General features: G+C 41.5%; 1 protein-coding gene across 1 annotated transcript in view; it reads right to left on the reverse strand.

Annotated features, from left to right (window-relative positions):
* The window catches only part of SLC25A21 (solute carrier family 25 member 21), a 368445-nt gene that overhangs the window by 12882 nt on the left and 340919 nt on the right, over positions 1 to 14644 (reverse strand). Inside the window, exons 7-9 of the mRNA XM_063117825.1 lie at positions 6380 to 6544; positions 4085 to 4266; positions 1451 to 1503 (exon numbers count right to left, since the gene is read on the reverse strand). Of these exons, the coding sequence (XP_062973895.1) occupies positions 1451 to 1503; positions 4085 to 4266; positions 6380 to 6544 (400 nt within the window). The remainder of the gene's footprint in view (positions 1 to 1450; positions 1504 to 4084; positions 4267 to 6379; positions 6545 to 14644) is intronic.

Below are 14644 nucleotides of genomic sequence, written 5' to 3' on the forward strand. Positions count from 1 at the left end.
ACTGCTCCATTGCCAAACCCCGCGGTATCGCTGGTTTGGGGTGGTGGTGAGTAATCCAGATGAAGAGAGGCAGCACAGGTTTCCAGCAGCCGTTAGGCTCACCAGGCCCACCCCTGCCCAGACAGACGGCGACCAATCAGTGGTCGCCATCCACCCAGCCATGCCTCTGCTGTGATTCCGAAGTGAGAATAGACAGCAGATGTGCTGTACTCGCCTCATAGTGGAGAAAAAAGTAGGGGTAAGTCCCTGACTTTTTTTCTCTGCAGCTTCGCCAGAAAGCCCCAGTTGGTTGCATGGTTGCTGCTGTGATGTACAATTGACGCACCACCAACATGCACTGTGTTTAGGCAGCCCCCTGGGCTGTGAATCCTTTTCTTTTGGTGGAAGAGCTTGTGGGCGCTTCCCTCTCAACTCCCCACATCAGTAATGTCTGATGGAAGATCCCTGCACTTATGGGTATATGGCTCTACATGTGAAGCCATCATATATAACAGGGATGGCCAATGTCAGGAGGTCTGAGGGACTTTTTTTGCCCCCTAGATCCCCCCTCACAGACCACACTCAGTTCACATGCCCCCACCCACCCACCCAAGGGGAGGAAGGCAAAAGCCACCACATGTGCCAAAATGTGGTGGTAAACCAGTTCAGTAGCACTACAGAGCGCTATAAGAGCTAAATTTAGCTTGTTTCCAAAGAAGTTAAATTTGGCCTCTTTGTCACTCTGTAGCTGCTATGGATGCCAACTTTTTTATTTATTTATTTTCAATAGGGGTTGGTAGGGCCTCATGTGGTCCACAGGCTGCGTTGCTCACCCTTGATTAAAAAAAAAATCCTTGTTGAGTAGGACTCCTGGGTCCAAGGTTGGAATGCTGTATCTGACCTTGGATCCAGGAATCTGAAAATCCTATGGCCCCCCAGATGCTGTGTGGGGGCCATAGGATTGCTCTCTAAGTAATTTAATCCTCCTCCTCCTCCTCCTCCTCCTCCTACTACTACTACTACTACTAAACATAACTAGGAGGGTGCTATTACATTCATGTGCTGTTTGTAAGCTTCCCACGGGCAGCTGGTTGGCCATTGCGAACAGAATGCTGGACAAGATGGACCTTTGCTCAGCTCCAGCAAGGCTCCTCTTACGTTTTTAGACTGTGCCCTCTCCACCCCAACCCCCACTCAGCCTCTTTGTGTTCCTGCCCTTATGACAATATTGCAACCTGAGCAGTGGGCAGCTGTGAGGGACAGAGGAAGGAAACACCAAGAGCTATAAGAGACACACAATACTGTAATATAATTTAAACAGAAGCTTAATTTCACTGGTAAATGTTTGTCTACGTATATTATTTGTGCTCTTTATAGTTACCAGTTAAAAATAAAGTTTACAAATGAGTATATTAAATTGTTAAATGTGAACAAGGCAGGATTAAAAATGTTTGAGTAAAAAAATATTTACCTGGGCCTAGCCTCATGATTTTAGGAATTAACCCTTTGTACAAAGCTAGAAATCTGTAGAAAAAGAATGATGAATGCTTTTATTTAAGTGGATAGAGAAAAATAGTTGATATTTGTTTCACTGCTGAGACAATGCATGGAAAAAGTTATATGGAATAACAAATATACACAGTGTCTGGATTGTAACATCTTAGACCAGGATCTGCAGCTGATGAATGGCTGTTCTATGATCCCTTCCGCTCAAAAACATGACTTTAATTAATGAGACATTTGCAAGACGACTCCGTTAATAGCATCTGCATTACATATGCAGTGTCATGGCTATGTTCGAATAATACCTCCATGGTTGAGTTCTCACTTTATAAGAATTTACATCCATAAAGTTCAGGGTACTGCTGCCATAGTCGTCCTGCAAATGAAAGATCTTGTACCGGACCAGTTTGTTACAAATACACCAAACAAACGGATGTTTGCAGTCTCATCCTCCAAGTCAGACTAGAATGGAATAGTCAACAAAAAAGAACAGAAAGAGGGAGGAGGAGGCAGGCTAAGATGGAAGAGGTGGTCTTCACGGTCTGCATATATGGATATTTTTTAGATGTTCTTCACACATTCTAGAAATGCTTATTCTCTTTTAAGTATAAGCTCACATACTTTTAAGTATAAGCTCACATTCAACGGTGTCTGGCTGCTAGCACTATTTACGGTGTGTTACTGGAAATCAATGCTTGTACAATATCAATAGTGCTTTAGAGTTCCTACTGGTTCTGACTGAAACCCAGAGTGGATCCACCACCCCAGTGACATGACAGCCACCAGGCTCCACTGCCTGCTAGCAAGCACTATTGATGTTCACAAGCGTTAGTTTCTGCTAGTGAAATGTAAATAGTAGGGCTATGCACCATTTTGATTCTAGATCTGAATCCTGGGTCTGAAGCACCCCAGACCAATCCGGAGAATGGTGAACTGCTGCACCAGCCTGCTGAGCCGCGAGAACAGATGGGACTTACTGGATCCATCTTCCCACGCCTGGCAGTCGCCCATGTGAGCCTCCATGTGAGGCATCATTTTTAAGAAAGATAGGGGCTCTGTATTTACATGGATTTAATGTTGTGCATAATGACAGCTATATTGGGCCATCAGAACTACACAAATACAAGGCCCCATTTTTCCTTAAAACTCTCATGGCTCACATGGAGGACAGGTGGCTGCAGGGTGCGAGCAGACAGGTCCGGTTAGTCTAATCTGCTAGCGTGTGGCTCGCCAGGTGGGGGCAGTGGCTCAGCGGGTTGGAGGTCACCTGGGAAACCACCACATCTGACCCACTTTGGATGTCTGAATCTTGCTTTTAGGTCCAGATCCGAAGGTGGTCGGACTATCTTCGAAGTGGGCTGAGGGTGATCAGGGCCAATTCAGAAGCTCCAAATCGGCCTCCAAAGCGGATTGGGAGGTCCTTGCACAGCCCTACTAAATAGCACTAGTGGCTGGAAACCTTTGGAGCCCATTGGCAGGAAATAATAGTTTCTGAGGTTAGACTAGGGCAAAGTAAGATGTGCAGAAGTGGACATTTTTAGATGTCCACTTCCCTCCTCCTTTTACCTGAATGTTGGCCACTTTATGAGATTCCAGTTTTGGATGGGGCTTTCTAATGCTAACACGTAGGGATGAACAGACTTTGTTAAATCCATTCCATCTCTGTTTCGTGGATCATCAGACAACTTTTGTTCCATCAACTGCTCATTGATGGAATCCAGATTTCATTTTAGAGATGAATGAGTATTTCATTCTTGTGTTCAAATGTACATTAGCACAGGGGCGTGCATGCGCAAATCTCCCCCAAAAGTTTTTTTAAAAACCACAAATCTGTGGAATCTGCACAAAACAGTAAAAGCCAACCCACAGGTAAGATTCACAGAAATCCAAACTCATCTGAATCCATTTCAGATGTCTCTGGCATCCCTGCTAGCATGAGAAGGATAATCAGCACATGCAGCCTGGTATATAGCAGCAAGTTTTTTGGGGTAGCAAAGCTATCCAGATCCATGCTTCTGAACTGGCCAAGTGGTTGCTTAGTAAACTGGGACTTCTCAGCTTCCTTGTATAAAAGAACCACCCAGGATCATCAACTGCTCTCTGAAACTGGGGTAGCCATTATGACCTATGATTCTTTCCCCAGCAACATAACATTTCAGTCAGAGGTTATTCATTTTCATCATTTACAACCGGAACAATTAAACAGAAGACATCTTCCTTTTCTAATTCCACTGCTAAGGACAGCGTTTGAAATAATTGTACATGGGCCAAACTGATGCTAAGGTGTCCAAGCAGAAATATTCTGCTACAGAATATATTAGCCAATTTAACACACACACACACAGACACAGACACACACACTGTAAAAATAACTTTGTAAACAAAAAATCTAGAAAACTCAGATAAAGGAAGATATTTTCATGTAATCTGTTATATGCACATTTCTGAAACGCTAAGCTTTTGAGCACTCCTGATACGTAAGCACTGTGCAGGGTGGTTTTTATGGGCCTCATCAAATCTGAAATATAACAATGCGGTTTTATGGACTCATATGAACAAACCAGAGGCCTGGATATTTATGATTGAAATAAGAATGCTTTACCCTTCTTCTTTATAGACCGTTGCCATAGTTTTAAAACAGGTTCTGTACTTGATCTCTCCGGGAAGTGGCTGCGGTCCTTGAATCCTACTTTTTGCAACATCAAAAGGGATGTTAATAATCGAGGCTATTGTTCCTGAAACTAGTCCGATTCCAAATTTCCTCAGAAACTCCAAGGTTGGATCCTTGATAAACAAACAAACAAGCAAGAGGGAGAGAAAGAATGAAACAAACTAAAAGAGGAACAGAAGCACCTCAATTGGTTAAAGACTATAAAGTAATATGCATTTAATCAGAACGTTTGCACGACACGACACACTCCTGTTATTCTAGCGGAACACATTAGGTTTTCCTACGCTGGGGCTCGTTTTCTTGACAATCCGATTGGCTATGTTTTTACACATGGTCTAAATTGCTGAAGTACACATTTCCTCACACAGGATTTATAAACACAGTTCATAAAGCAAGAGCGGTACGGCATATGGGGATGATTTGTATAATTGGGCTTCACAATGTACTTAGTATTACTGTATCAAAACGGGAGAAATCCAAGCACACTATTAGCTAATTGGCCAGAATATTTTACAAATGACAGCAACTTCCACCATGAAGCCTACTAAAACGCTCATTTGTGCGTTGGACCCCCAAATGTTAAATTAAATAAAGGCTAATCTCAGTCTGCTGCTTTCCCCTCCAGGTTTTTTACATTTAGTTTCACGTGTAGCTGATGCACTGTACTAAACAGCACTGGCTTCCTGCTATTAACAATCCAGCAGTGGTACAACTGCAAAGCAGACTTCAGCGCCCGGCGCATTATAAACAGTAGTAACTCACTAAGCTAATTGGCTGAAGAATTTACAACACATTGTTCCCAAAACCTACTCTTTGGCCCTGGTGAAAAAAAGGTAGAAACTGGTTGTAAAGCCAACCTCGAAACAACGTTTTTCTGTATGAGCTGAGACAATCCAACTGTGTTTGTATTCCCTCAGACAGCCTTCCTACCCAGGTACTCTCCGGAACATCAAAGCCCTCAATTAGTTTATTTGGAAGCGAAATTTTCCATAATAAAGTCTAATCCCAAATGTGTGAATACTGGAAGCTAAAAGTGAACTCTGTCATACTAAATTTCCTGGGTAGTTTATAATAGGACTTTAAAAATAATAATAATAATCTTCTTCCATTTGACACCATGGAAAAAAGAAATAGAGCCCCTAAATGCTAATCAGTATGCTACATAGACAGCATATTTATTGCAATGCATTGCAAGAAGATCCTTTAGGAATCAGGTGTTAAATCCTCACTCAGGAACAAATCTGGTTCAGTCACTAAAAAACTGAGTAACAACTTGTGACTGGCAGTGCAAAAAGTAAAACAATGATTTCATTTTAACACCCATAAGCATTAGAAGTTCTGTCTTAGATGGAATGTTGCGTTCATGGGCTGAACTTAAGATACAACAGTATAGGAACTTCTGCTTTCAGTTTTAGAGTTTTAGTGCCATTAAGGGAGAAGTCCAAAAAGAACTGGCAGCAGATACTGGATCATTCAGATGGGGGAATCTAGCCTGGCCTTGGAGTCTCCCCATGTGCCATGAGGACATGGGTTCAGCTCAAGACCTGTATTGCTTTCAGGAATCAAATGCATTCCATTCTTCCCCAAAAGCCTTATAAAGATGTACCCTTCTTATCAAAATTTACCCCTGTAGTTTTAGTGACACTTCTTCTATTGTTCAAATAGAAATACTCTTCCGATGAACAATACAATACAATGTTGAGTTAACAGAGTGGTAATGTTGAATTAAAGGAGTGGTTTGGTGTGTGGGATTCAGACCCTCAACTTTGTCTTGTAATCATTTTTGGCCCTGGGCAAGTCTGTTTCTCAGCCTCGCTAGTTTGCCTTCTGTAGAATGGATGTTGCAGTAGCAAATGTGGAAGCACTGAGGGCATATTGTCATGGCTATTTTAAGTCCCATTGATTTCAATGCGCCGTCTACACTAAATATGACTAAATCTGAAGCCAACTTTTGTTTAGCCCAAGAATGCTATACAGCTGTTGAGATCCCATTTGGCTATCAAGGCTGATATGACAGTTAAAGGGTGTTTTAGGCAGAAGGACTTTTGGTAGGTGGAGCCAGGGAAAGGTACTGAGTAGCTTGACAAGATGCATGGGACTTGGAGCACTCCCACCATTTGGAAGCACCAATCGTCACTTTACCTTCAAGAAAAGGTACGGTGTTAGCCAATGGCCTCATTCATGAACTTGATTATTTGTTCTTGTTTTAGAGAATGAGCCACTTACCTTATTGACAGGAATGATGTTTTTCACATTGAAGTAGAATCCAAAATAAACCATATTAAAAACTCCATGGCGTCCCAAGGTAGCAGGTAACCCCTTGTTAAGCCCATGGAGACCCAGCCCATTGGCCTGAATAATCTGTCGAGCTTTGGCAAAGGTGGATGGTTGCTGTATGAACAAAGCAAAGGGCCACAAGGAATGGCTTTTAAAAAGATCTCATAACCTTATTTTTAATTAACGAAGTTCAATTGTAAAAATTATAATAAAGAAATAGCACAATCCACACTGAAATATAAACCAAAACATTACTTTCTTGAGTAAAAAAAGAGTTACACTTCCATCATTTGCCTATTCACATATCCACATATCTATTTGGCACTCTACTTATTATCATACATGTCTATCATAGATACCTGCTTATATTGAATGAACTGGTAAAATTTCCCATAGATAGTGAGGTCTGTCTCACATTGTACTATAGCTGGATTCACACAACACACTAACCCAAACTCAGTGGTGGAGTGTGAGTCATTGAACCATGGTTTGTTTGTTGAACCATCGGTTAGCTTGTTGTCTGAACCCAGGACATTTTCTGTATGGTGGCTTGTTGATCATGCAGTGTGGCTAGTTAACCACCCTAAACAATCCAACAACAAACCATGGCTTCTCAAGGTGGCTTGTTCGAGAAAAATAAGCCACTGCATGGTTAACTAGCCACCCTGTGGACTGTTCAACAATAACCCATACTCAACCACTGAGTGTGGGTTAGCGTGATGTGTGTGAACCCAGCCATTGTCATAGGAACATAGGAAGCTGCCTTATGCAGAGTCAGACCACTGATCTATCTAGCTCAGTATTGTCTACACCAGGGGTAGGCAATCTAGTGCCCTCCAGATGATTGGATCTACAACTCCCATCAGCCCCAGCCAGCATTGCCAAATATCAGGAAGTTGTAGTCTAAAACATCTGGAGGGCACCATCTTGCCTTGCCCTGCTCTACACTGACTGGCAGGAGCCACCCAGGGTTTCAGACAGACATCTTTTCCAGGTCTGTCTAGAGATGTCAGTGATTGGATATTGGACCTTCTACATGCAAGGCAAGTGCTATGGCAAAACTGCATGAAGCGCATGAATGTGTGTGCAGCATTTTATCTTTATTTCCATGTGCAGTAAGGAAAGCTGCTGGAAGCCATGAGAGATACTGATCCTCTTTCAGAACGCAGTGCTAACAAGGCCATACAAATACCTTAACCCACCTGCGTACATGAATACACATGCATGTGATTTATTGAATCATCCTGTCTGTCTGTGGACAGATTCTTGGCACAATAAATGGGAAAAGCTGAAGCAGTCCTGAAAGAGCAGCTGAAGGTGCTCCTAGTGAGGTGGAATGCTCCTTGGTCATAGGGCCGCATGAGTGGATATGCCTATAGGGTAGACTTGCCTTCTCCTGACTGCACCTGTTTAATATACGAGGGTCTCCCACCCCTGTGAGTATAATTTTGCCAACCCTCTGCTCCTCTCTGCTGCAGCAAGCTGGACTCCAGTTTTGCCATACCGGCAGGCAGGGTTGTTTTTAAGCAAATTTTCCAACTTCACAAATGCCCTGTCAGACACATATGCACACCCCTGCCTAAGCCAAACACATTATTTCTCTTTCACCAACACTAGTAGCACCTTAAACTTAAAGACAGATTGACAGGGCCATTCAGAATTACAGATACCCTGGAAGGACGACAGACCAAGAGAAGTACACTACTGGTTGTCATCTACAGCCCCCAATTGAAACTACTGCAATGGATCATCAGTGAACTCCAACCCATCATCAGCACAGACACTTCACTCTAATGAGCCTTGGGAGGCAGACCAGTCCTGGCCTACAGACAACCTCCCAACCTGAAGCAGATGCTAAACCAGCAACAGTGCACAGGACAGAGATACAGACAGAGGGCCGAGACCATGCAATAGACCCAAATGCTAACTCTGCCCCCACATCTATTCAGGCAAAACTGTCACAAGACCTAACAATATCCGTCACACCATCAAGGGCTCTTTCATCTGCATCCTTATATAATTTGTGTTACATACCATCCCTGACTTTGTTATTAAGTTCTTAATAGACACTAACACATAACACATGTCTTATTTTTTCCACCACTTTTTTCAACTGCACATTATGAGATTTCCAACTGCACATCCCACCCACCCCGCAACTTCACATTTTGTGTCCAACTGCACACTAAAAAAACACCTGCCGGCAGGTGAGTGAAATGGCTGCCCCACCCGGATGCATGAGACTGTGGAATGTCTCATCGGATCCACAGAGTCAGAGAAACGTTGCACAGGCAAGACGTGTTACTAAGGGTGTTTTGTCACTACATTGGCCTGGCTCTGCCACACCTGACTAGTACAGGACAGTGTTTTAGCTACAGCCACAGTAGTTGAACTGTCCCCATAAGGTTGAGCTACCTGTCACCTAGTTTTGATGCACTTGACTAGAAACTCTCATACTTTAGCCAGTAAATGATTCACAACCTGAAGGATAGGTGCCAGTTTTCCTATACAGTTAGTTCTAAGCAGCAATTGCAGTCATTCTAGATCTGTTCTTTACTTTATTTGGGGGATCTTTAGCTTACAGCCCATTTCAAGTATTCACACGGAACAAGTGCAAGCCACCCAGAGAGCTTCGGCTATGAGGCAGTATATAAATGTAATAAACAAATAAATAAATAAATAAATAAGTGTATAGGGCTGTGGGCCATGTGCACAAGCCCTGTCCCCAGAGTCTTCAGGTCTCTGGGATGGAGCTTCAGACCTTATTTTATTTTTTCATTTATTACATTTATATACCGCCCCACAACCGAAGCTCTCTGGGCAGTTCAGGTCTGTGGGATGCAGTTTCAGTGCAAAGGTCTGAAGGGAGCTTCTAAGTGTGCTCATCTGAAAGCATTTACCAGCCTCCATGGTATCAGGAACCCCGTGTTACCGCAAGATGTAGTGATGGTGCCCAGCTTGGATGGCTTTAAAAAGGGATTGGACCAGGGATAAGCAACCTGGTACCCTCCCATATGTTTGACTACAGCTCCCGTAAACACCAGTCAGGCTAGCCAATGGTCAGGGGTTATGGGAGTAATAGTCCAAAACATCTGGAGAGCCCTGAGTTACCTATGCCTGGATTAGACAAATGTATGGAATATAAGACTAGTAATCACAAGGCTATATTTCAGGGAAGTACGCTTCTCAATACCAGTTGCTGGAGAAGATGAGAGGGAAGGTGCTATTGTGCTCATCTCCTGCTTGTGGGCTCCCATAGGTATCTGGTTGGCCACTCTGGCAACAGAATTCTTGACCAGATAGATCTTTGGTCTGATCCAGCACAGCTCGTTTATTTTATTTATTACTTATTTATCTCATTTCTATACCACCCAATAGCTGAAACTCTCTAGGTGTTTCACAAAAACTAGAACCATAAGGTATACAAGGCTTCTTTTTAAGTTGTTGTCAGAAGCTCCCTCTGCAGGTACAGGGATATGGGGGGTAGGGATGTATATGGACTTTGTAAAATCCGTTCCTCCTGCATTTCATGGATTGTGAGATACCTTTCGTTCCATCATCTGTTCATTGGCAGGATCAGATCCCAATTTCCCAAATTTGTGCAATTTCGAACTTGCAAAAATGTGTAACTCCTCCTCTCAAAACGTGCATTTTAGCTTATGGGGAAAATACACATTTTTAGCTATTGCTGCTGCTGCTGATGATTTTGCATATTTTCCCGCAAAGTAAAAAAAAAAACACCTCCGTAAGTCCATGGAATCCGTGTGACTTGGGAGAAGCTGATCTGCTGCAGAATCTATGGGTTGGATTAATAGAAATCTGAACTCATTTGATTCTGTGGTGGATTTCAACAATATCCCTAGTTGAGGTTGGGCTAAGGTGCATGTTCTTCACAGTATAGAACATACTAAAATGAAGGGAACATGTCCATTTTCCTGTATAGATATTTCTAACAAACAAACATTCTGGTACTTTCTTTTTTAGATCATCTGGTATAAACTCTAGTCAGAGAGAAGACATTTTCAGGCTAGAGGAAATCTGTGTCTAAGTTGTGCAACCATTTCTGAATTATTAAACTTTTAAAACTCCAATTTGGAACACTGCATTACTGTGAATGGTTGCTTTTATCCTTTTAACTGTTATGTCTTTAGCTCTAAGTTAAAGAGTATTTTTTTAGTCAACTGTTTGCTTGCTTAGCTTTTTGCTAATGTTACCTTTGTGTAATCAAATATTCAATAAGAAAGGGAAAACGTGGCTTCCGCTAGGACGCTTAAACAGGGAAATGAGGGCAATTTTGACTACAGTTCTGTAAATGGTGCTAATTTCAATATACTTATTTGTTTAATGAACTTCCATTGCAAAATGCCAGCAAAATGATCAACAGAATCAGCCAAATGATCCTAATAATATCCAACCCATCAGGTTAGTGCTTATTCAGCTGACAGACAAGCTGAGCTTTCTTTTAATATTTTGTTTCATGCTGATTTACATATATTGAGTAAGTATTTATGGCTTGGCCTGCAGAAGTAAAAACAACAGCAAGAACAACAACACACGTAACACAGCAATAGTATACTGCTATAGTACTATTTCCCTGCTGCAGAAGGTCCGGTTCGCAAAATGGACAACTGATCTTACTTTCCTAAAACCAGCCTCACTAAACAAATTAAGCAATCTATTTAGAAAGGGCTTAAGAAAATAAACATTCAGCTGATTCCACAGAACTTTTTAAGGTTGTGCTCAAAACGAATGTAAGAATTCAAGGGTGGGGGGGAGAAGAGATGCTTTGATTACTTTGATTAATGTGACACATCTGTGGAATCGTAAAACATGATCCAGGCAGCGTTAAGGGATATTAAGAGCACAATCCTATGCATATTTACTGAAACCGAAGTCCCACTGAGTTCAATGGGGGCTTTCTCCCAGGTAAGTGAGTATAGGATTGCAAGCTAATAAAGCAATCCTATACAGGGTTGGGGAGTGAGTGGCAGCTCACCCACCATTTCCAAAGTCCTGTTTGCTTGTGCTGCTCAGGGTGGGAAGGATAGGAAACAGGCTTGGCATTTTTCTTCTCTGGTAATGCTTTCAAAAAAAGGAGGGGGGGAAAAACGTCTGCTTGATTTCAACAGGAGGGAAAATATCTACCCCAGCATCAGAGTATCACAGGAGAGGGGGCTGATCCTTGGTCCCTTGGAGGAATCCATTGGATCCAAGGGTCCTTGGATCCACTGGATGCTAGGCTGCTGGAGATCCAGTTGCAGTGATCAGTGCGGGGAGTGGAAGTGGCGGCATATCGCTGGTGGAAAGACCACTGTCAGCAGGTCAATGCATGTGGAGTTTTCTGTAAGTAAACTGGAGACTATTATGACAAACATGCCAACGCCACCACTGGAGCTCTTCTTCACCCGATGATGGTTATTTCTGCCCTATTCTAGCTCCCTCAACCCAGCAGATCTGGAGTTTATGATTGTTCTTTTAGGTTGCAATCTGGAACACAGCGACATGGTCCCGTTGAATTCACATGGAATTCAATGAGGCTTATTTTTGAGTAGGCATGCATAAGAATGTACCATTTGACTTAAAAGATTTCTGTTGGAGAAAAAAAGACCCAAGTTTTCTGTTAATCATTTCACCCGTGAGCATGCAGTTTATTTATAGCATGTTATTAGGGTAAACAATTTAGGTGAATTTTATGGATGCCATGAAAATCTAGCTTACAAAGCTGCTGCCCAAACCGTCCTGTGCTCAGGTATCCATGTAGTATTTAAATAAGCCCCTTCTTTATTTTTATTTTTCAGTAAAATATATATTTCTTAACCATTACAGAAGAAAACCAAAACCTCCTCCTCCTCCTCCTCCTCCTCCTCCTCCTCCTCCTCCAAAGTTCTTGAGTATATTCAAACATGTCAAGACATATTGTTCCCTAGTAAAGTCATTTCTGTTGAATTTGAAGTCAAAGACCATGTTTATTTACACAAGAGTCCTGTATAAAGCCGTACACAATAGTAGAATAACTATGTTTCAGAAAGGAGCAGGGAGTAGTAATACACTGTAGGCTTCTGGATGTTCCTGTGCTTTAAAGACACTTGTTACCTTTACTCTAAAGTAGAGGCTCCAAGACTGAACATTTCCACTAGAGAAAACCACTGCTCAAAGCACCCTGTCCTGCAAAAATGATGTACATTGATCTCTTGATCACAGGAGTAGGGATGTGTGAATCGGTAAATTTTGGCTTCATGTTATCTCCATTCTAAAGTTCATTCCATCCCATTTCTGTGATTAAAAAAAAAAGTCTGCGCAGCCAAAGTATACACACTCCCATACACTTTCCCCTTAATATATGCATTTTTGTACACAATTTTGCTCAATATAAACATTTTTTATGTGCTTCCCCCGCATAAGACATTTTTATATGTTATTTTCACAAATATACCCATTCTTATCTGCAGTTTCCTCTTATTTGCACACATTTGTATGCATCTTTTGATTGGAGAATTGCATTGCTAATTTCAGAGAAGAGGAAATGCTGAAGGGTAACCACATTTTGATTTGGGGAGTACGAATTAGGTAGGGTCAGATTAAAATGCAAACCAAATAAATTCCTCCCCTTCCCCTACTCAGGACTTAACTAGACCTAACATTAAATGTGTTTTTGCAGCTAATGTGTAGGATACTTGTGTGTGTTTTTAATATGAATATTAAAAGACGAATATTTTAATATGAATATTTGTGTGTATGGGGGTGGGATGATAACTAACAGGATCAGGATCATGGAGAGGGCATTGATGCTACAGTCATAGGAACTTAAGAACCTAAGAAGAGCCCTGCTGGATCAGACCAAGAGTCCATCTAGTCCAGCAGTCTTTTCACACAGTGGCCAATAGCTGCTCACAGGAAAATCATAAGCAGGACATGAGTGCAACAGCAGCACCCTCCTGATGAAAATCCTGATGAAAACCCCCCTTCCAAAGCTAAGATTTCCTTTGGTGGTGTTGGGGAAAATCCCTCATTGCTGCCCTACGGAATTTCTTCCCAATGGAAATAGCATTTCCAGAGGCAAAGACACAATTTGTATAGTTTGATGTCTGATTATAAAACTAAAACATGGAAGGATGGTTTGGATGAGGATATTGCTTCACTAGAGTAATTTGAGGAAAGGGCCATAGCTCAGTGTGATGAAGCACATGCTTTGCAAGCAGAAGGTTCCAGGTTCAATCCTCAGAATCTCCAGGTAGAGCTAGGAAATGTTCTTGCTTCAAACCTTAAAAAGTCATGGTCAGCTGGTGCTGACAATTCTGGGCTAGACGGACCAGTGGCCTGACTCAGTAGAAGGCACCTTCCTATGTTCCTAATTTCTTTGGGTAACTTCCTTGACAACGAAGGATTACAGTTGTGATCCAAAGAACTATACAACTGGAACTGTGCATCCAAGAAGACTTTGCGTATATAATAATAATAATAATAATAATAATAATAATAATAATAATAATAATTTATTACCCGCTTCTCCCTCTGGATTGAGGCGGGGAACAACACCAAACACAATATAATACATAAAATTAGCTAAAAGAGCATATAAAACCAATACAATATTAAAATAACAATCACAGCATCTTAAAATTCTTAGGTTTATATGTTTCTCCCCCATCCTCACCACGTCACACTGCGAACATCTTTTGAAATAAAGGGCACTCTTAAAAGTAGTTTGTGATAGGGCATCAGGACTTGCTATTCAAAGAGTAGGGAAGTAAAAAAACCAGCAACAACACTGGTTGCATCTAGAGCAATTACTTGAATCCTAGCCATTTATTTATTTACTTACTTACTTATTAGTAATCTTTATTTATATTTATTTATTACATTTCTATACTGCCCAACAGCTGAAGCTCTCTGGGTGGTTCACAACACACCATAAATTAAAAACATAAAATACAACACAGTAAAATACAATATAGACCTTTAAAACTACAGTATAAAATAAAATAATCAAATAAAATCCAGCAGTAGTGTAAAGGTTTAAAATACAGTAACAAATTTAAAGCAGCAGAAACTGAAAGACTAAAATGCCTGGGAAAATACAAAGGTCTTCAACTGGTGTCGAAAAAAGAGCACAATGTAGGGACTGGGTGACATAGCCTTCAATATAATAAGATCTCTAAGCGGTTCGCATATAAATATACATCAGAAATATACATATAAATTTAGGCCATGCCT

Source organism: Elgaria multicarinata, chromosome 2 (assembly GCF_023053635.1).
Source record: "Elgaria multicarinata webbii isolate HBS135686 ecotype San Diego chromosome 2, rElgMul1.1.pri, whole genome shotgun sequence".
NCBI lineage: Eukaryota > Metazoa > Chordata > Lepidosauria > Squamata > Anguidae > Elgaria > Elgaria multicarinata.